Raw genomic sequence first — 20985 nt, forward strand, 5'->3', positions numbered from 1 at the left:
TGGTGCTAATAAACACCTACACTCACGCATCATCTCTCCTGAATCAGCTTTCACCCACTTTACTTAAACCCTACGTGGCTACCAAAGGTGAAAGCTTATCATGGAGAAGATTTAACCATTTAACCTGGGGTGGCTTTGATTGTAGAAGATGTCACTGCGGCGCCGCACCGTCTCCAGGCGGCTGTTTACTGATAAGAAGGCGTCAGGTATGGTTGAAGCCTTCACCAGGTGCTGGAGTTCATCGCCCAACATAGGAGGTTGACTCAGCTGTGAGGTTTCGTGCTGCGTGTTGCGCAGGAAGCGTTTGGCAAGAAACTGTCTCGGGGTTGTACAGAGAATTTAGAGGAAATGTGAGCTTTGATGTCAGAAGGGAAATGCGTGTTGGTGCAACAGTATTAGCCGTTGCACCTCAGATGTTATTGAATGTTTGCTGTACGTCCAACCCTGCGCTCTGGGGAAATGTAACACATGTTTAATGTTTGAGGCGCATCTATGACGACGGACGGCCTTGAGAGAAAAGTGATAACGGGACCGAAATACATAAAACTGGGAGGGCAAACGCTCAGTGGCGGCCAGAAAGACAGAAACCATGAAGATTTTTATTCTCCTGACTCTCTTCGGAGGGACTGGTATGACACAGAATGTGATAAATGAACAAATGCTGTGGAATTATAGCTGATTTGTTACTTCCCCAATGCTTTTTTTTTTTCACCTGTAGTTGCCTTAAAAGATGACGAAAAGATAGTCGGAGGATACGAGTGTCTGAAAAATTCGGTGCCCTACCAGGCGTCTCTCTTTACGGGCTACAACTTCTGTGGGGGGATTCTGTTGTCCGAGGAGTGGGTGCTCTCTGCTGCACACTGCAAGTAAGAAACTCCAACTATGAAAACTATGGCAACTGGGGGCTGAAAGGAAACCAGTTTGTTGCCAAAATGCTTCAAATGTCAACTTCAAGTCAACTTTATTGATCCCTTTGGGATGACTCCCTCAGAAATGAAAATGATATATTGCTGTTGGATAAATAAAACCAGACGATCGCAACGTTTCCAGGGCAGATTTGGAAGTCCGGCTGGGAGAGCACAACATATGGGAACCTGATGGGACAGAGCAGCACATCATGTCTTCTAAGTTTGTCCGCCACCCACAGTACAACCCTCGCACGCAGGACAGTGACATAATGCTGATCAAACTGAGCCGCCCCGCCACCCTGAACAGCTTTGTGCGCCCTGCTGTGCTGCCTTCCAAGTGCGCCGCTGACGGGACGATGTGCCTGATCTCTGGATGGGGCAGCCTGCGCCCCAGCGACGAGGGCTGTGAGGAGACGCACAGCGTGAGAGCGCTGCTGTAATCCCATTCACGCCCACTGATGCACACTTGTCTGTCTTCTCCAGCGAGGTACCCTGATAAGCTGCAGTGCCTGGAGGCCCCTCTCCTGAGCGACAACACGTGCTTTAATGCGTATCCTTTCCAAATTACTGAAAACATGATCTGTGCTGGCTACCTGGAGGGAGGGAAGGACTCCTGTCAGGTGACAGAGACACCCCAGATTCTACATCTGCATCAATGATACAGTGGTGAAAATCACCTTTGTGTCTTCAGGGTGATTCCGGCGGCCCCATGATGTGCGATGGAGAACTCCAAGGAGTCGTGTCTTGGGGCCATGGATGTGCTCAGAGAAACAAGCCCGGGGTGTACACAAAAGTCTGTAATTATATTTCCTGGATCAAGGACACCATGGCATCTGGCTGAGCAGAGAGGAAATTAAAGTCAATTTGTTGATGTGCTGCGTGTACGGTGTGGTATATAAAGATCTTGGGGCAGAGAGCGTCTCCCACCAGACTTTACATGACAGTCAGCTGATCGACAGGTGATTTTCCACGCAGTAGTTACGCTCTGTAATTTATAGCTTGGGGAGCGTGACTGTAAATCAAAACAGTCAGGATCAAAGAGCCCAACACATCAAGGAGGGAGTGTTTAACACAATACTCAGGGATCTCTGAGGAAAATGCAGAACAGTCAACGATCAAACCTGACATTTACACCGTCAGGCAACAGTAAATCATCAGAGGGAAAAGTGCTGCTGCTGCCCATGGGTCTAAACTATAAAGCACCGCTTCATAATTTTGGAGCGTGTGTGGCACCGAAAGAGATTTAAATCAGTGCACGCAAATCAGAGCAGCTCTTTTCTTCATTTGGAAGCACAAATGCGTGTCTGCGTGTGTTTTAATGGAGGCTTACCAACTGGAAGACATCAAGCCTCCTCAGGTGCACATATTAAAATCCATCATCAAAACTGCACAGATGGACGTTGAAGTGGATTTTGGTTAGCAGGGTGTGGCGGGGGAGGGCTGAGTCACCAGGCATTTACTGGACCACCAAATAAAGACCTAACGAGGTTTCTGCGGACTCATACTCCAAGTACAATAAATAGCATCCTCCGTGAAGCATGTTGCAGGGGCGCGGTTTTTGGGTAGGACGTCGATTTTGCCAGCAGAGTCACATGACCGTGTGGAAACCCTCAGAATTCCACATATAAAGACACTATATAAGTTGCGGCAGTTTGGTAATGCAGTTGATGTGGCCTGAGAGTAACGCAGTTAAAAACTGTGAGTGACATCCCAGCCGAACCATAAATTTTCCATTCAAAAGACAGATAAGGAGCAGAAAACAGCTGATGTTAAACAGCACTAGGAACACATGTGAAATCAGCGCTTTAGAATCACTAAATCAAAAGCAATAAAACATTTGTAATGCTGTCATTCAATAACAGTTGGGACAGATGTGGAGTTACTCATGTGTGCAGCACAGTGGCTATAATTATACACATCCCATGTAATGAATAATAACACACACACACACACGCGCACACACACACACACACACACACACACACACACACACACACACACACACACACAAACACTGACTGGCCTGGACTTCAGATGTGACATCAGCTGTGGTGGCTTCTATTTGGGCCTGACATGGAGCGTGTTGACGGATCAGAAGCCAGTTCCTGCGGTCCAGGGCGTGGACCCTCATGAGAAGTCAGGAGAATTCCCTATGCTGGATCTCTCCGGGGATGTAATCATCGGTTGGGCTCAGGGACGGCGACAGCAGCTCGGTGGAGCGGAGGGGTCAACTTGAGGCCCCCTGAAGCCAGAGATTAGTGGTATAGCGGAGAAACTTCCGTTTTCTCCAGGAGATCAGCTTAGACATTAACTCCCCACAGCTGAAAATATCTGACTTTTTCACCCATACTTCCACAATAAAGAAATATTTTCATCTTTATACGTGCTATTCAGGTATACACCGGGAGGGGGCAACATCCGACAGCAGATGCACAGAAACATTGAAATAGGTTCAGTTTTCAGAATGTTTGTGGGTCATTCTAAGGAAGTTTCTAACGCTCCCACATTTTGGATCCCTATGGCAAGAGAGGGGGGAAAAAATCTAAACTTCACCGCCTTGTTTCCTGACGCACGACTGAGTCAGCGGGGGCGCGCGTATTTGACAATTCCCGAGATATAAAGACCAACGGGGTATGGCTGGGACGCGTCTCAAAACCTGGGACTTTTCTCTAACATCAAATTCAACGTGGATGTCTCGCACATTTAAAGCCAGTGGAACCGGGTCAGGTATGATTTTTTATTTTCTTTAAAAAGGAACACTTGAACTTAATTAGTTTAAGAAATTTAATTTAATTGTCCTTTTCGTCCTGCAACATATTTTTTTTGACCAATTTCATTTAAATTTGATTATAGAACTCTGGTACCAGGTGTCATTTATATTCAAATAAAACATTGTATAATCATATACATTATACTTAAAGACATTCTAAACAAAATACATCACTGATTAAAGTCTGCGGCTTTACATGCTAAAGTTGTATTATAAAACTCAAAAGTAATGTTAGTGTTTTTTCCATTACATATGTTTAATCACTAACTTTCCTACAGTGTCATTAAGGAAATGACTGTAAACCTCCTGTCCTGGTCTCATTCAGGCAAAAGCAATGGAGCTAAAACCGATATTGAAGAAACTTGGCTCGACACTTCGCGCCATCCTCACTTTCCTCTTTGCTCTGCTGGTCCTGGGTGTGATGGTGTGGGCCTACGTGAAGGGCTTCCAACTGGTGACCTCCACGTATGGAATCATCTCCTTTGGCTTCTACGGACTCCTCCTCTCGTTCCACGTGCTGGTCCAGAGCTTCTTCGCCTTTGTTGAGCGCCGGCGGATGAAGGCTCGAGCGGACCGGTGCACCTTCACCAAAAAAATCGGTTTCACCATATCAGCCTACCAGGAGGACCCGGTCTATCTCAGAGAGTGCCTGGACTCCATCAGAGCCCTGAAGTACCCCCCCGAGCTGCTGCGCATCATCATGGTGATCGACGGGAACGCAGATGATGACCGCTACATGATGGACATGTTCAGAGAGGTGTTTTCTGACCAGGACCCTGGCTACTATGTGTGGAAAAACAACTACCACACGTGGGATCCTGCTCAGGCCCAGCAGGATGCAGAAATGGGAGCATGTAGAGAGGATGGATACGTGATAGGAGAGGATCTACAGAGATACGAAGTCGAGTACCTAATTCAGACGAAGAGATGCGTGTGCATCATGCAGAAGTGGGGGGGCAAGCGGGAGGTGATGTATACGGCGTTCAAAGCTCTGGGGTCATCGGTCGACTACATACAGGTACGTTCCCACCTTTCGGAGTTGTGTCCCCAATGCAGATGTACATTTTTAATGACGTGGCCCCGCCCTCTTCCTCTTCAGGTGTGTGACTCGGACACCAAGCTGGACCCGCTGGCCACGGTGGAGCTGTGCAAAGTGTTGGAGAGCAACCCCAAGTACGGCGCTGTGGGGGGAGACGTGATGATCCTCAACCTGAAAGACTCATACATCAGCTTCATGAGCAGCCTGAGGTACTGGATGGCTTTCAACATCGAGAGATCCTGCCAGTCCTTTTTCAACTGCGTCTCCTGCATAAGCGGACCTTTGGGTAATACCACGTCACCCACCGATGCAGTTTGGGCTCTAAATCACTTCCTGTGCTTCATTTCTTTGATGCGTTTGGTTGCGTTCTGGCAGGTTTGTACAGGAACGACCTCCTGCAGCAGTTCTTGGAGTCCTGGTACAATCAGAAGTTTCTGGGAACTCACTGTACTTTTGGTGATGACAGACATTTGACCAACCGGATGCTGAGCATGGGCTACGCCACAAAGTAAGAACCGTATCATTACCGTCCGTGAAAACCAAAACACCGGACACAGGTGCGGTGTTGCCGGGAGACTCGCAGACCTCCTCATTTTGCCATCTCCTTCAGATACACGTCCCTCTCCAAGTGCTACACGGAGACGCCTGCTCAGTTTCTGCGCTGGCTCAACCAGCAGACCCGCTGGACCAAATCTTACTTCCGCGAGTGGCTCTACAACGCCATGTGGTGGCACAAGCACCACCTGTGGATGACCTACGAGTCCATCGTCTCGGGCGTCTTCCCGTTCTTCGTCACCGCCACCATCATCCAGCTGTTCTGGACGGGCACGCTGTGGGACATCCTGTGGGTCCTGTGCTGCATCCAGCTGATCGGGCTGGTCAAAGCGGCCTACGCCTGCGTCCTGCGCGGGGACCTGGTGATGGTGTTCATGTCTCTGTACTCGGCTCTCTACATGACCAGCTTGTTGCCCGCCAAGTACTTTGCGATCCTCACCATGAACAAAAGCAGCTGGGGGACGTCCGGCAGGCGTAAGATGGTGGGGAACTACATTCCTCTCCTCCCTCTCTCGGTGTGGGCCGCCATTCTACTAGGTGGCCTCTGCTACACCGTTTACAGAGAGTGTGGACTGGACTGGTCAACGCCAGCCAAGATAATGGAGACGGAGTTTCTGGTCTTTGGCTGTATGGCCTACGCCTGCTACTGGCTGCTGATGCTCTTCCTCTACTGGGCCTGGTTCCGCAGGTTGTTTCGGAAACGCTCGCAGACATACAAAGTGAATGTTTAGAGTCTTTTAGTGGGATTCCACTACTGACACTTTTAACTTATTGACCAAGTACCAGCTGCCGTTTTATTTCCTGTGGCATCGAGAGCCTGTTAGCAGATATTTATGAGCGGCATTTAAAAGTAAAAGGTATATTAATATTTGTATTTATGAGTAGTGTCCTCTCAGTGGTTTTTTTAGTTACCAGCCACAGTCACGCTGTTTACAGTCCGCGTCACGTTACTGACCCTCACTTTGCCACTGTTGTCATTGCACTGGATCCTAGATGGTAATTAGCACAGCGCAGCACGCCTACTTGAAAAAGAAACACATTGACAAGTCTCATATTGTGAAGGAGAGCGAGCCCAACAGTATTTCTACCTCCGTGGAGTCTTAGACATGATGAGCACAAACATGTAAATATTAAATTTGTCTGTATCTAGTTGCTGTATAGTTCTATGACATGGAGGTATTTGTACAGATGCACCTTTCGTGAATCTTCTAGTTTTTTTGGGGCGGGGGGGGCTTTGAATATGCTGAACATGTGACTTGATTAGTTGGTTTATATAAAAAGTAATTTTAAAAATGTAATCAATAAATATAATATTTTCCTGATCTGTATTATTATTATTTTTTTTTTTTGCTTTCATTTTGACCCCGTTTGGATTTCGGTTCCGGGAGAAAATGTTTGGTTTTGCTGCTCATAATATGAAGAGTTTGAATAAATGTAAATGAATCTTCCCTGTAGATGTGAGTGACTTTTGTCCGTCCGTCTACGTATTCCCAGTCTGGGTGATGGGAGGTGCTGGAGTCTATCCCAGCAGTGACTGGTTGGGAGGTGGGAATACGTCCAGGATAGGTCACTAGTCCGTCACAGGACACATGGACACGCGGACACACACACACACCCAGACACACACACAAACACACGTACATACAGTCAAACTGATGTTCTTTTTTAGAAACCAGATGCCTCCTGTGCTCATTTCTGTCTATTTTAATTAGTAATTTGTTTATTTTCTCTAAGATCAGATGACTTTCTTTGGTCGTTTAGGTTCAGAAAATGAACTCATGTCAGATAGAGGGGAAGACTGATGACTTACCAAGACTTGGAGAAGGGGATGGATTCAATGACCTTATGCTTCTTCCTACTCCTGTTGTCCACATGTAAAAGCCTTAGTCCTTGATTGCTCATGAAAGCCATCAGTTCAATTTAAAAAAAATGAGTGTAAATATGATTAATTCATCGTGACTGTTTCCTGCAATCTTAGAAATAGGCTCTTGTTTTATGTTTGGTTGCCATAGGAATTCATTCAGAGTGTGCAAGAGTTGTTCAGCTGTGATACAGGCATGTTGGATACAAGCTTTGTTTCATGCTCAAGATACAAATCCACTCAATACTCCATTTTTACGAAAAAGAAAAATATATTTCCAAAGTGCTGCACACATATTTCTGAAATAGAAAAGCACAAGTAAAAAGAGACAACAAAAGAGTAAAAGACCCAAAAGAACATCCTGGGTTGTGAGCAAAGAAGTAAAAATCAGATTTTAGGCGAGATTTAGGCACAAAAGGTAAATGACCTTCATTGATATAACTCTCAACAGGGTAAATAAGAGGTGGAGTTAACCGCTCACGGGCAGATGGTGGCTGATGTTGGGGAGAAATGGAGCAAAACGGACCTTCGTTGGAAGGCTCTTACTCTGTGGGGCGTGAGGACAGGAGCAGGACAACATAACATCAGACAAAGGAGTCAATGCAGAAGACGGCTTCTGTATTTGGTGTGGAGCCAAAGACAATTTGGCAAAGAAGGAGGGAATCAGAGCTGCTTTTATCTGGAGATTGATACGAGCCAGAGCAGATGAGAGCACCAGGCTGGGGTGTAGCTGGCTGATAGGAAGGTACTGGGGGTGAATGGAAACCCCTACGCCAGCAGGGCGGATTGGGCGCAATTTAAACACGGAGAGACAGGCTCTTCTGTAGTCCTGGACAATGGCTTTTTGCTGGTTAGTGGATCATGATGACTTGGAGGAGGAAGAATTATATGAGCCCTAAATATATGTCGGTTCTAAGCCATTTAAAGAGAAAAGGTATAAAAAGGAAAGATGGCTGGCCCCAAAATGAAGCATATTACAGCTGTCATCATATAAAAGCCGACTGATGACATCACTCAGGTGACGGGAAGCCAACGTAGAAACCAGTTACATGAGCAGCTACATAGAAACCAGTGATTCTGGAGTGTTGGCTAGGACATCAGTCCTGCATATGGACAACATTGTGTGTTTTTTATCAGGAAGGACAAGTCCTGGTGGATGGAGTAATTCTAATCAGATCCTCTCTATGGACCTTTACTGGATCCAAACGCAGCTGCTGAAACTGAAAGGGTAAAACCGAGTCCGGAGCAGCGTTCCCAGCTGCTTCACCTCCACGAGGGTGACAGCTGCGTTTTAGTCATTCTCTGGTACCTAAAAGTCTCCCTCCGACGTCCAGTGGAAACAACAACTCTCCTTATTTCACACTGGCTGTCGTCATAATGCAGCACAACCTGTCAATCTGACTAATACAGATTTATCTGAATCACAGTCTGGGTGGTGTCAGGAGCGTTTAAGAACAAAACGGCCACGCTGGCACAGGGACTCGCATGTGAGCTGGGTGGGAGCTGTTTTCCCAATCATCTCGACGTACATTAGAGCAGAATGTTTATTGTAGATGGAAATGTTGGTCCATTACACGCAGGGTGGAACTGCGGTTTAGTGGAGGGCAGTAAAAGTGACACCTTGTCCGATTAAAATCGTTGATTAAAACGTAATTGCCCCAGTCGCTGAACAAAAAGACCCCTCTGTTCACGAGATGCTGCCCAAAAATGACGTGGCTGTGATCCTACATTTAATCTCGGCGGGACTGATGTTTAGTAGCCTCTCGAGCACGCGGCCGTGTGATTCTCACTCGCCGCACAAAGCAGCCGTTGCTAGTTCAATCGTCAACGAAACATGTTCCAGCCAGAAGTGTTTAATAACTAAAAACGAGGGCAGAAAGCAACAGTCAAGAATTTGTGGGTGGATGTTGAATGTTATATATTGAAGGGTAACAGATCTAAACATTCAGCGCAGACGAGGTCAGAAATTAGTGGAGAAAAAACTGCATAAAGAACGAGGTCTTTCCTGTAACCGGATTTTTCTTCTACCCTGTTTGAATTCCCGATCACATCGCCTTTAACCACCTGAAGATTGATGCTTAGCATGAGACCTTCGAGCGGGAGGATCGGAACTGTGGCGCTGCAGGAACATTGTGTAGCTGGAGCAAAAAGATGCTATTTAATATCATCTGCAGGTTTCAGCTTCTCATACAAAGGAGTAGCAGTTGTATCGTACAGACAGTGCAGGAACAGCACGGTGTTGTTGGACCGCCTAATCAGTGGGTTCCAGATGTGTTCCAATTTCCACTGAAACTGCTGTTGCATCACAATAACCTTCTCGTCTCAGCTGCAGGTGGACACACAGTAAATAAAAAGCCTTTTTAAATCTTAGAATGTGTGTGCGTGCGTGCGTGCGTGCATGCGTGTGCGTGTTTTCCTCTGTAAAAATGGCTTTTATTCATCTGCCCATCGGCCTCCTGGGGAAACTGACGCGGGTCATTATCAGCCAGGAGGCTGCCCGATACGCAGTGATTCAAAGCTTTACACCACCCAAGTTGGCTGCGCTGGACTGTTTTCTCACATGAGTAAATGTGTCTGGATTTCCAGAGCAACATCAACCTCAGATTGTGGTGACGCAACGTGCGCGGTCTCCTCCGGTAAAGGATGGGGGGGACTGTCCAAGCGTGGCTCTAGTCTGAGTTATGAGGCAAGAAAATGAAAAAAATTCAGGGGGAGGGGAGTTAAAAGCAATTTGAGTTTATGACGAAGCCAAAAATCACTTCCCTTCCATCTGTTTCCAATTATCCTCCTCACCACCCTGTCTGGGGGAGGAGAGAACTCTGGCACGAATATGAAGGTGCACGTTTTACCACAGCTGGAATATGTGTAAATTCACAGGGTGGTGGAGCTGTGTGACGCCACATTATGATGCTGCAGATAAGAGGAAGTGAGGAAGTGTAGCTGTTGTTATGGCAACAACAGTCATTACAGGCTCCTGCTCTATAGAACAATGAAGCGAACCACCAAGAGATGTTTTTTTTGTGTCTTTTCATTGTTGTGGTTTGAGGTTTCCATTACAAATCTGGATTTCCAGTCCAGGTTTACATTCTCCTCTATCATTTTCCATCTTTGAGCGGAGGAGTACGGACAGAGATTGGGGACGGAGGAGTCTCGTTCATTGTTTTATTATTTCTGGCACAGGTTATTTGGGAGAATCAGGGTGTTCCCAGAGACTGCACCGTCATCTGGAGCAATGTTACAGCCACGTTCGCTCATTCTCAATTACTGGAACATGCGTAAAGCGTGTCGACTAAATCTGCATTCCAGCAACCGTCATTCAGAGCCTGAATTCAGGAAACATTCTCACACAACTACTTTTACTTCACTGATGTGACAATAATGGTTGCACCTTCCATCAGTCCGCATTTAAGGAAATAAATGACCGAAGGTCATAGGTTATGACTTCATGTGAACTTTACTAGCACATGAATATTTACCTGGTCTTAGTGACGCTAAAGCTCTTTATTTCTTTAAAATGACTTCTGAATTTCATGTAAACCTTGAAAATGCTATAGAATGACTGTCACGCAGTCACTGAGTGATTTAATATCACTTACAAATGTGTCTATTCCAAACAAAACACCAAAGAAATAGAGCTGGTAACAGCAGGATCAGCTGGTGGAGCATTTCAAGTGAGAATCTCCGTCCAGAAGAGAGGACACAGACAATAGGTTCAGATTAACCATTGGGTCAACAGCCCAGATTAAAATAACTGATTTCACATCTATGCGGTCTGGAGTTCCTACTTTTGTGAAAGCATCGTTGTCTCCCATGGCAACGAAGAAACCCTGTGGAAAAACGGGAGAAATCTGCCCATTAAATGACACATGAAGTGTTGAGTCACGTCTGACTATATTTAGCAACTCCACTAGTGCTTTATAAGACTTGGAGATCCCAGTCAGGAGTCACTGTGTTTCAAGATCCCTGTAGGACAGTCATCCGACAACCAGCCAGACTGGAAACCAGTGTTAAAATGTGGATTATGGGAGGAAAAACAAGGAAATGGTCTTTCTCTCAGCCCAGATGAACCCCAGAAAAATCACACCATAAAACCTGTACAGATGCTGCAACGTTGTCAACTTTTTACGTCATTAGCAATTACAAAGAATTGATCGCGCTCATTGATCACACATGGATCACTGGGATTCATCCCGAATGTTTATATAGTCGCAATAAAGTTCGTGACACATTGACACATTGTTTCAATTCCTCCTGATGACGACAATCTCAACACAACTAACTTTTACTTGGAATTGAATCTGTTGTTGGCTCAGCCTTTTGTTTCACTACACTGGAAGTGTTTGATCCTGCTTTTTATCCCCCAGCTGTCTGGGAAGAATGGACGCTGAGGTTTCCAGTGGGCAGGGTGGGTGTTGTGGAGGACGGGTGGAGGATGCCCGAGTTCAGCCTGTCCCTGAATCATCTGATAGCTCCATCTCGTACCTGGCACTGTCCACCACAGTCCTGTTCCCAGCAGCACCCAGAACAGAAACAGAAAGTTCAACAGCAACTACCCAGCCATGACTGGGAAAGTGAAACGTAGCGCCGCTGTACAGTTTGTCTGTTTTTAAAGTTGCACTCTGTTGTCCAGCGATTCCACGGCAACAGCCGTTCATCCTGCAGACAGACAGAGAAGACGTTTGGTCGAGAAGGTCGTCGTTCTCCAGCTTTGTTACATATAATCAAAAGTATCAAGGATTCAGAGATTATTTAAGGAATTTCGCCACCAATAATGTAAAAGCTACTAAATCTATTAAAGAGTGATAAAACAGCTGCGCCTCTTTGATGATAGTTTCTAAATAGATGTTATTTTTCGAACATGATAAAAGGTTCAAAAGCAGAAATGAGTTAGACGGTAAGAAAAATTGGACCTTTACTCAGTGACACGATCGTAGGTTCGATCTGCAAAGATTTATTCATGTACAGTATTGAACTTTGCTGTCATTTGGGGATGTGGCGCTACAAACGTAAAAACAGCCAAGAGAGCCATGGGGAACTACAACTGCATGAGTCTTCTCTGCGTGATTATATTGCAAAATACCAGCAGTTGCCCTCACGACCTCCCGTTTACTGTCAAAGTGGATGGAAAAAAGCCATACGCCTTTTTTATTTGCTGACTTAAGGATAATCAAATATCATTTAAAAAAATGTAATTGTCTTGCTTTTTGTATGTTTCTTTTAGGTGTTTACATGTTATTTTAGGCAGGATGCAGAAAGGCTACAATTTGCTTTTACATTTAGATTTGAAGAGATAGAACATTTAATGGAGGTGAGACATCATATGGAAAGCTAAATTTCATATTCCTGTGTCCACAAAATCGAATAGTGCTCATGTCCAGCTCCATCTAGAGGCTCAGTTCATCTTTATTTATATAGTGTCTGTCACAAACAATATGGTTTCTGGGTGCTTTAGAGAATCCCAAGGCCGGACTCCCAACAGGCAAGTGGCAAGGAAAAACTTTCCTTTAATAGGGAAAAACCTTGTGGCAAGGAAAAACTTCCCTTTAATAGGGAGAAACCTTGAGCAGGACCAGGCTCGTGTAGGGGGACCCTCCTGTTGATGGCCGGCTGTGTGGACATAAATCACGCAAATACATTAATGAGCTATTTTTGTAATAGCTGAGGGGGTCAGTGGGGTCAGAGGTTGGCAGGTCAGTGCACAGCCATTAAGTCAGCAATACCTGTAGACCTGCGTTTAATGTTTTTGTTTACATTGAGTAGCAAATATAAGCTGAATAAATCCTCACCACACACACACACACACACACACACACACACACACACACACACACACACACACACACACTGCAGAAGAAAACCATTTCATCATCAGTGTGACCGCAAAGCTGAGGACGCCTCTCCTGTGTGGATTCAATCTGCCCCCTAGTGGCAAAAAGCGCCACATGCAGTTTTCACGTCAGACTGCAGTGGGACGCGTCTTCAACTCCTTTGTTCTCTCCAACGTCTCCGAATTAATAGCCTTCGTTTCAAACCTCTTCAAAACTTATCCGATCCTTTCTTGCAGACAAAATCAGACCCCTGCGGCAAAACAGAGAAAGACTGAAGCGCTGCAGACAAATATTTGTGCACGGAAGCACTTCTGTGCTTGTTTACTCCTGCACAAACAGCTTGTTTAAGTTACCCCAGCGAAAGGTGGATTACTAGGAGCACTGAAGTGAAACAGACTGTAAGGAGCACCAGCGTGGGGTGGAAGATGGAGGGCGGGCCATCGTCACTCCCAGGGAGCAGCTGCCCTCCTGGGAGGAGGCAGAGGTCAAATACCTCCTGCAGCTCCGTATGGCCTACTGCAACCTGGGGGGTCACTTAGAGAGGGAGAGAGAACACATGAGAGAATATGCGAAGATACAGATGAAATAAATAAAATGATGTACGGGGTTGGATTGCTTTTTGTCGCTGTGGCGACTGTTGAGGGTCATTTTAGCGGATCTCCTGTTTTACCCGTCAGGTAGAAGTACAGTCTGACGATGGAGCGCCCGTCTGAGTAGATCTCACACTGGTACGTGCCCGTGTGCTGCAGGCTGGTCGCCGGGATGGAGTAAAGCACGTCCACGCCGGTGGTGACGTCTTCGAAAAGGGTCACCTTCTGAGTTTTCACCTGTGGTTTGCGGAGGCAAAGACGGAGCTGATGTCACTCTTTTACGGCGGCTCGCTGAGCCAGCTCCGCGTCCTTTCAGCATTTTTTTGGCTGTTGTTTGTCGGGCTGAAGGCTCACCTCTTCTGCAAACCGCCAGACAACCTCCACGTTCTTCGGTAGGCGAAACGGCACGTCGCACATCATCCGGGTCCTGTTGTTCTCCTCTACTTGCATTTCTTTAACTGAACACACACAGGGAAACCTCAGAGAGGGGCAGGCCTTGCAGTCTGAGCTCTCTTTAATGATAATACTTAAACCTGGTCTCTGAGGAGTAGTGTGAAAGTGAAGATGTGCTAAACATCGGCTCTGCCGCAGAGATGAGTGTGTGGGAGTCAACTGTCACCGTGCATAAAGGAGCCAAGGACTTAAAGCGTACCTTGAGGGGCTCGGCGCAAAAGTTAGAATGGGTGGGAATCAAATAGGGCCTATGTCTGCCGGTTTACCCCCGAATTCCGACTGTCCCCGTTAAGAACATTTCAAGGATCAAAAGGGGAACATTTCCAGGATCAAGGCCGGATGCTTAGGAGGGATAAATCATAGTTATGTAAGGATGTGTCGTGTTGGGATTAGAACCTCTTTTATCATTTGGAATTTGTGATGTAACGGCAGGCAGATAGACGGGTTACTGTCACTCACCTGGACAGTCCAGAGGGAACTCACAGGAGTCGTACTTGCAGGTGACGCAGTTGTAAACTGCGTTTTTACCCTGGAAACCTGGTAAGGTTAAACAACAAGGTCACTGGGCTGTTTTCTGGAGCGATTAGGACACCACAAAGGATACTAACCGCATGGAGGGAAACACTCGGACGCTGCGAAAACAAAGATGGACAATTTACAACAACAGACTGTCAGAAGAGCATAAAACTGCTTTGTGGAGAGGAGCGTTTGCAAAGCTGTGGAGCAACTTATTAAAGAGCGAGTCAGAGACATGAGCGCTGCAATGACCTAACGTGGGCCTTCATGTGGAGGGAGAAGATGAAGGAAGGAGAGCCTCTCTCACCTCTAGGCAGTTTGGAGGCAGCTGCAATGAAATTGTCTGCTGCCGTCTGCAACCTTTCCTCATAGTCTGTCTCTGATGGATGGAGAGGACGGGAGGGAGGAGGCGGAAGACAGAAATATTTGGCTCAAAACATCTCGGTGAATTGCACGCTTAAGGGCATCATTTTGAAATTTCTCATTTGGAACCCCCCCCCCCCCCCACCCCCACCCCCTCCCCCCCAACTGTGCTCTGCAGACTGCAGCCAAGTGTGTGTGTCTGTCAGTGGTGTTCAGGTACCAGTATTCAGCTTTTTATCGATGTCCTCCACGATGCTGAGAAGCTCGTTGTTCATGATTTCCTTGAGCTGGTCTTCGTAGCCATCACCTTGAAAACACCCCCCCACAAAGGTTCAGGTCAAATCAGACGTCTTGTAGACAGAAAGGAAGGTGAATCAAAGCACCGCACCGACTCTGGCGGCCTCGATGACTTTCTCATTTCCGTCGAAGGCTCTGCCCACCATCTTGAAGCACGAATCGACGTTCGTGATGGCGTAGTGATCCAGGACGTGAGTCGAACACAGGCGGGTCATCGTGAGCGACAGGTCAGCCAAAAAACACTGAAAACAGCCCCAAGAGGAGCCAGACAGCAAAAGTAGACACGCAAGCAACAAAAAAGATCTGCACATTTTCACAATCACAACCGAAACTACGTTAGAACCGTTTTATCATTTAGACCCAGTTTGGGGGACGACTGATGTGGCGGCTGGAAAATAAAATTTAATGTTGTGTCAAATCAAAGCTTCCTAGACCTTTTATCCTTGAGGAAACAAGTGTCAAAGCCTCTTTGATGCTTCAATCAGCCTTGGCACAGTTTAGGTTGAAAATTGAATTGGAAAATTGAAATAAATGATGATTCAAAATAAATGGTAAATATACCGGTTACGTTTTCAGTATAATTGGTCACAGTGGAAATCTGAGGTGCATCATGTTTAGAAGAAAACAACACACGTGGAGCCACATTTACCAGACAGAGGAAGGAAAAGGCATAAAGACTGCTGATTCTGGTCCTGGAGCCCCTGCAGGCAAAGTATTGGGTCCGAATTTGGTGTTAAAATCTGGATTTGAGAGTAAAGTCCCAGAATAATCCTGCTCATGTTTGCTCTCTTCTATTGTCTGCATGCTCCCCATTTTCCTGCTGCCTCAATGCGCCAGTTTTACTGCAGAGCACAGAGACGGAGTGAGCCAAGCGGGGAGACGGCAGGGACGGTCGGAGGGGGAGAGGGGCTGATGAAGATGGAGCTGAACGCTTATGCGGTTACAGAGATCAAGCGGAGAGTGTCTGGGCTGGACCGGAGAGGAATATACGCGTGGCAAAGGTCAGAGCGGAGGTGTGGAGACAGGGGGACGAAAACAAAGCGACAAGAAAACCATCTGAATGGAGAGCGTGGCGAAGAAACGCGAGACAACTGCCAAAGAAGACGAACTGAGGAGAGGGGAAGTGAAAGGAAGAGGACACTAGTGAGGGATCGGGGCGCGGGAGGAGGACGAGGGAGCGGGACCACAAATCAAGTCGACTGCCTCATCACATCCTGTATCCCCCACTCGTCTCCCATCCTCCTCAACAACCCCCCCCTCCCCCCGCCAACAGCCCCATCCCCGGTCGCTCGCTCCCAGTGCATCTCCATGGCAACCAGACAGGGTGCCTAATACATGAACTTAATATATTTTCGGTGGCAGGGCGAGCTGGGTACTAATGCATTCATCTGTCTCTACACAGACAAGCCAATCAATGTTGGCCAAGAGAGGCTGCACCAGGACTGCCAATGTCAGACAGCCAGACGGGCGGTCAGACGGGCTACAGCCCAGATGTGTGTGTGTGTGTGTGTGTGAGTGAGTGTTTGGGATATTTTTGCCATGAAAAGGTATTTTTAAGAGCCTTTGTCCTGGAATAAAGCCAGTATCAGAGTGTAGAAAAGCTTATTTAAACGCAGTTGTAAAAAGAAAAAAACCCAACAATGGACGCCTGGAGGGATAACTTCCACAAGCTTTTTGTTGCTTTATATTCATGACTTCTGCTTTATGTCCTGGGCTCCAGTGGGCAAAGATCAGACACTGAGACACATAAATCTTTATTGATGTACAAACCAAGAAAAGTGGAAGTTTACTGGTACAGAAAACACCAACGCGGTGAACTCGTGACTTCGCTGAAGCTGATATACAAGGCGGGGTCGCGACCCTTGGCTGTCTTCCGATTGGGCCCTGGTGAGGGCGATAAAACAAAGCCAGCCAACAGGATGGGCCCCCTGAGACTGTCTGCGCTGCAGGAGGAGGGGCGGCCATCTCCTGGTCCAACTTGATGCATCCCGATCACGTCTGGGACATACCGTAGATGTCAGCGTGACATTGTAGCGTCTGACAATCTTCTCGTGGTAATAAAGGGGACAATGACGAGACGAACTTCAAGAGTGAACTCCCGACCAAAAAAAATCCTCTTTCCACTCTGGCGCGCTGAAACTGAATGCAGCCCTGTTCCCGAGGACCTCACCTGTGACCTGCTTTGACCTCACAGGTTAAGGGTCTCAGGGACAGAGGGGCATACTGGGAGAGCAGGCTTTGAATCGAGGGCAGCTTCGTCTGACTGTAAAATCGTGTAAATAGGAATGTGATGAAACGTGTTGCAGGGGAATCAACGGCAGGGGTGAGGCATGGAGACAAAGGCGTGACCTCAGCTCACATTTGGACTCTGCGGCACTGAACGGATTCCTGGGGTTCTGGCCAACAGAGGCAGAACCAATCAGTCGAATTGAAACAAGGAATTGAATATTTGTCTCCATATTCCCCCCCCCCCCCCCACTCATCGTCAGTGCAGCAGGGAAAGTTTTTTTCTGTACATTGCGGCTGTGGTAATGTTGCCACTGCAGCAGCGGAGAACATTGTTGAAGGGAGGCGATTCGCTTAAGCGAAGATATTAATTCCGAACTCTCGTTAAATTCCTTAGACATTCTGAGCAAAATTTAGTGACAGCCTTGAGAAATTACAAGAGCAGCTGTTCAGGGCTCAAAGAATTGAAAGCCTTAGGTATGAAATCATTTATTACAGATTTATAATCTTAATAACTGCCCTAAGCCCTCGTCTTCAACTCGAAAATATAAGAATTTTTACTTCACCAATAACCATTCAGAAAGAGAGTGTGATGTAATCCACAATTAAATGAAGTGGAAAGACATTTTCAGTCTATACCTATCAAATCATGTTTTATACATTTTCAAATTTACTGGTAAACTTTTTGTACATTTATTAGATGGCAAGACTGAAATTCATTACATATCGGACAGAGAAATTTGGGAGCGCGCGCCCCCTACTGGTAGACAGGTAACATGACACATGACTGGAGAAGACAGTATTGTCTCGTGGGGGGAAAAATACATACATATCTATTTATGATTTGTTTTAAAGTGAAAACTGAAAAAAAAAACATGTTAGCGTTAGACATCAGCCCTAATGTTTTTAAAAAAAGGCCTCTATCATTGCATGTAGTCTAAAGAGTTGAATTTACATTACGCTTTAGTTCTAGACTGACAGCGTGCGCCACAGGACCCGAGATTTTGCAGGGGAAAAATGCAATTTTTGAGCTTGCCTCAGTGAATGACGTAGGAAAACCAACCTGGCAGGTGGATTGGATTTAAGTGAAAAGCAGATCTTCTCCGTAACTCACTCTGGAAATTAATTCTGGCCATCCACAGAACAAGTTGATTGTCAAGTTTGTTAAAGAAGCTGCCAACCAAACTTAATGTTAACACATTGTGAGAGGCTGTGCTGTCATTATGACTGCAGCAATTCTGAATGCGTATCGTGCACACGTCTATACCTTGACATTAATTCGGCTAATTTACCTGCCTTATGCGGCAAATGTGAGAGTATCAATGCAAATCTGAGATCCATGAATGGAAGCATAAAACTGTAAAGGTCTAACAAGCTGCAAAATACTCATGAGACATGGACATGACCTGTGGAGAGCGTGCAGCGAAGGCAAGACTGATGAGCTTTTAATCCTGCACAGTTCATGGTTATACATTTAAAACCCCCCAAAAACTGTGGAAATGCACGCACACGCAGCTAAATCATTAGTGTTTAACTGTCAAAGGAAAGAAAAATTTCCATGTAAAAAGCAAAATCAACATGAAAAAAAAATCTGAAATTGAGAAACAATCGCCTCACATCTGGAGGGCTCCTCTCCCGTCCCCGCCGGCGTGAGTCGGGTTCCTCGTCCCTCTCTGGCGCTCTGTTCTGGGGCCAGACAGCCAAACCAGCGGCGGCTAGGACACAGACAGGAGTATTGATTCCATTATTCTGCTCTCACCCCACCAACCTACCTGACTAACGTCCGAGCAGCTTCTCACCTTTTGTCTCTGCAGGGCTGCTGTCGCCACACACGTAGAGCTGCAAACCGGAGAAACAAAAAGAGGAGAGAGAAGGCTCGTGTACTCGCATGCCCGCTCACACACACCACACCTGAAATGCTAACCAAGACTCTCTACCACACACAGAGCGCTGCATTCACAGACTCTTGTCATCCCTCTCAGCTTTCCCATGCAGTCTCCCGCCTTTACACCCTCATCCCTCCATCTATCTTTTCCTCTCACGTTTTTCCCGTCTGTACTAGATCAGTAATCCCCCTTCCGCACACGCTTCTGTCTGTGAGCTGTGTGTAGACGTGTGAGAGGTGGGAAGAGAGGGAGAGAGGGAGCGAATGAGAGTGCAGCGGGTGCATGTGTGTATTTGTGCGTGCGTGCGTGTGTGTGTGTGAGACGGTAGGGGGAGGGAGGTAGGGTGGCTGAGAGGCTAGCAGAAAGTGGTGATGGAGGGGGAGGGTCAGAATCTCTAATAGGATGAGAATAGAGAAAAAATATAAAGCCCAGGAGTCTCATGAACGGGGGAGCCTGACATTACTGGTGTGTGTATAGCAATCATACCATCATCACATTGATTACAGGATTTATGGTGTTGCTCAAACACGACTGTAAAATCGCAACCTGTTTGATGGGAGGAGATGGGGGCAAAGTGTGGCCAATTACAAGAATGTGGTTTTAATTATGCAGCCTGAGCATCAGAGGCGGATGCGGGCATGTGTCCGTGCCAACCAAATGGATCCAGACATTTCGGTAAACACGAGGACACGCCAAGACGGACGAAAGAGACCCGTGCTCGACATTAACAAAGAACATTGCCACAGTTTTGCATATTTAATGTTGCGTCATATCCCTCAATTTCCTTTTATTGATTTAATAACTCTGCAGTGCTGCTCCGTCGGCCCCCGTGTCTGTCGGCAGTTTGAGTCCAATATTTCTGTGACTCTCCGAGAGGACAGGGAGTTACGCTGGTGTTTGTCAGATAACAGAATCATACGGCCCTAAGGGAAAAGCTGAAATGAAAGTAAATCTAATTTAGAGTCACTGATTAGCTGTCTGTTCAGTCAGATGGAGCATAAACACTATACTTGATGTGTGAGCATCATTAATGGCCCTGAAGTGTTCTGACCATGTTAGACAACACTGCGCGTCCGCCAACATGTCACGCGTTCAAAGCAAATGAGGGTTAAAGTGATATATGGTGGCGCTTATAGCCCGAAGGAACAAACAACTTTCGGGTGGACACGCAGTTTACACCCTGGACAACAAAGAAATCCGCGCAGACAAAAGCGATAAAGCTAAAAAGCAGCAGGGCGAAATGTCTTGTCTTGCATTTAGTGCGTCTCCTCTGCGAGATGCAAGAAATGTCAGGCTGGGAAAGGACGGCAATGAACTCATCGCAGCCTTCGAACAACCTTTCATTTGTGCCGTCTGTTTCATAAATATGCAAGACAGGCACACAACAGCCTTTCAGATATGTAGGTTAGAATAAAATCACTGCACTATACATTCATGATACCCCATGAATATTCATTGGGGGACCTATAGATGAGCCTGTGTCACATCAGCAGCAGGTATTCTAGACACCCAGGCAGCACGGCTGAATGTGTAGCCCTGCTTTGATCCTATTCAGCACAGCTTCCATGCATCCTCCTCCATATCTGCAATAATACCGTAATTTCATGCCAGGCACATTTGCATAGAAACAACATGCAGAATGTGTTTATATTATCTGCTGCCATATGGCAGTATGTGTTCTGTCCCATCCCTT

At 46.5% G+C, this 20985-nt stretch overlaps 3 protein-coding genes and 1 long non-coding RNA gene across 6 annotated transcripts; 3 read left to right on the forward strand and 1 right to left on the reverse strand.

Annotated features, from left to right (window-relative positions):
- The first annotated feature begins 489 nt into the window (after positions 1–489).
- Positions 490–1782, forward strand: LOC101071730 (trypsin-3-like). The gene is made up of 5 exons (XM_011605574.2): positions 490–629; positions 719–866; positions 1051–1313; positions 1392–1528; positions 1600–1782. The coding sequence occupies exons 1-5, from the start codon at positions 590–592 to the stop codon at positions 1747–1749; spliced, it is 738 nt and encodes a 245-aa protein (XP_011603876.1). The 5' UTR covers positions 490–589; the 3' UTR covers positions 1750–1782.
- Positions 1783–3395: 1613 nt separating this feature from the next.
- Positions 3396–6720, forward strand: has1 (hyaluronan synthase 1). Its single transcript, XM_003966003.3, has 5 exons — positions 3396–3635; positions 4004–4696; positions 4778–5003; positions 5093–5225; positions 5328–6720. The coding sequence occupies exons 2-5, from the start codon at positions 4013–4015 to the stop codon at positions 6001–6003; spliced, it is 1719 nt and encodes a 572-aa protein (XP_003966052.1). The 5' UTR covers positions 3396–3635; positions 4004–4012; the 3' UTR covers positions 6004–6720.
- Positions 6721–10045: 3325 nt separating this feature from the next.
- On the reverse strand, positions 10046–20424 carry spaca6 (sperm acrosome associated 6). Its single transcript, XM_029839277.1, has 11 exons — positions 19206–20424; positions 19024–19121; positions 15272–15422; positions 15104–15190; positions 14828–14899; positions 14613–14636; positions 14464–14541; positions 13906–14009; positions 13632–13788; positions 13315–13495; positions 10046–13211 (listed from the first exon to the last, which is right to left on the reverse strand). Exons 1-11 carry the CDS (start codon positions 19294–19296, stop codon positions 13160–13162), a joined length of 1095 nt encoding a protein of 364 aa, XP_029695137.1. The 5' UTR covers positions 19297–20424; the 3' UTR covers positions 10046–13159.
- Positions 15415–16769, forward strand: LOC115250509 (uncharacterized). Of its 3 annotated transcripts, XR_003889074.1 has the most exons (4): positions 15703–15731; positions 15799–15899; positions 16018–16504; positions 16583–16769. It is a non-coding gene; the product is annotated as an uncharacterized lncRNA (long non-coding RNA). The 3 variants fall into 3 exon arrangements; XR_003889073.1 differs by having other exon boundaries at positions 15415–15899; XR_003889075.1 differs by having other exon boundaries at positions 15415–15892.
- Positions 20425–20985: the final 561 nt, after the last annotated feature.

Source organism: Takifugu rubripes, chromosome 7 (assembly GCF_901000725.2).
Source record: "Takifugu rubripes chromosome 7, fTakRub1.2, whole genome shotgun sequence".
Classification (NCBI taxonomy): domain Eukaryota; kingdom Metazoa; phylum Chordata; class Actinopteri; order Tetraodontiformes; family Tetraodontidae; genus Takifugu; species Takifugu rubripes.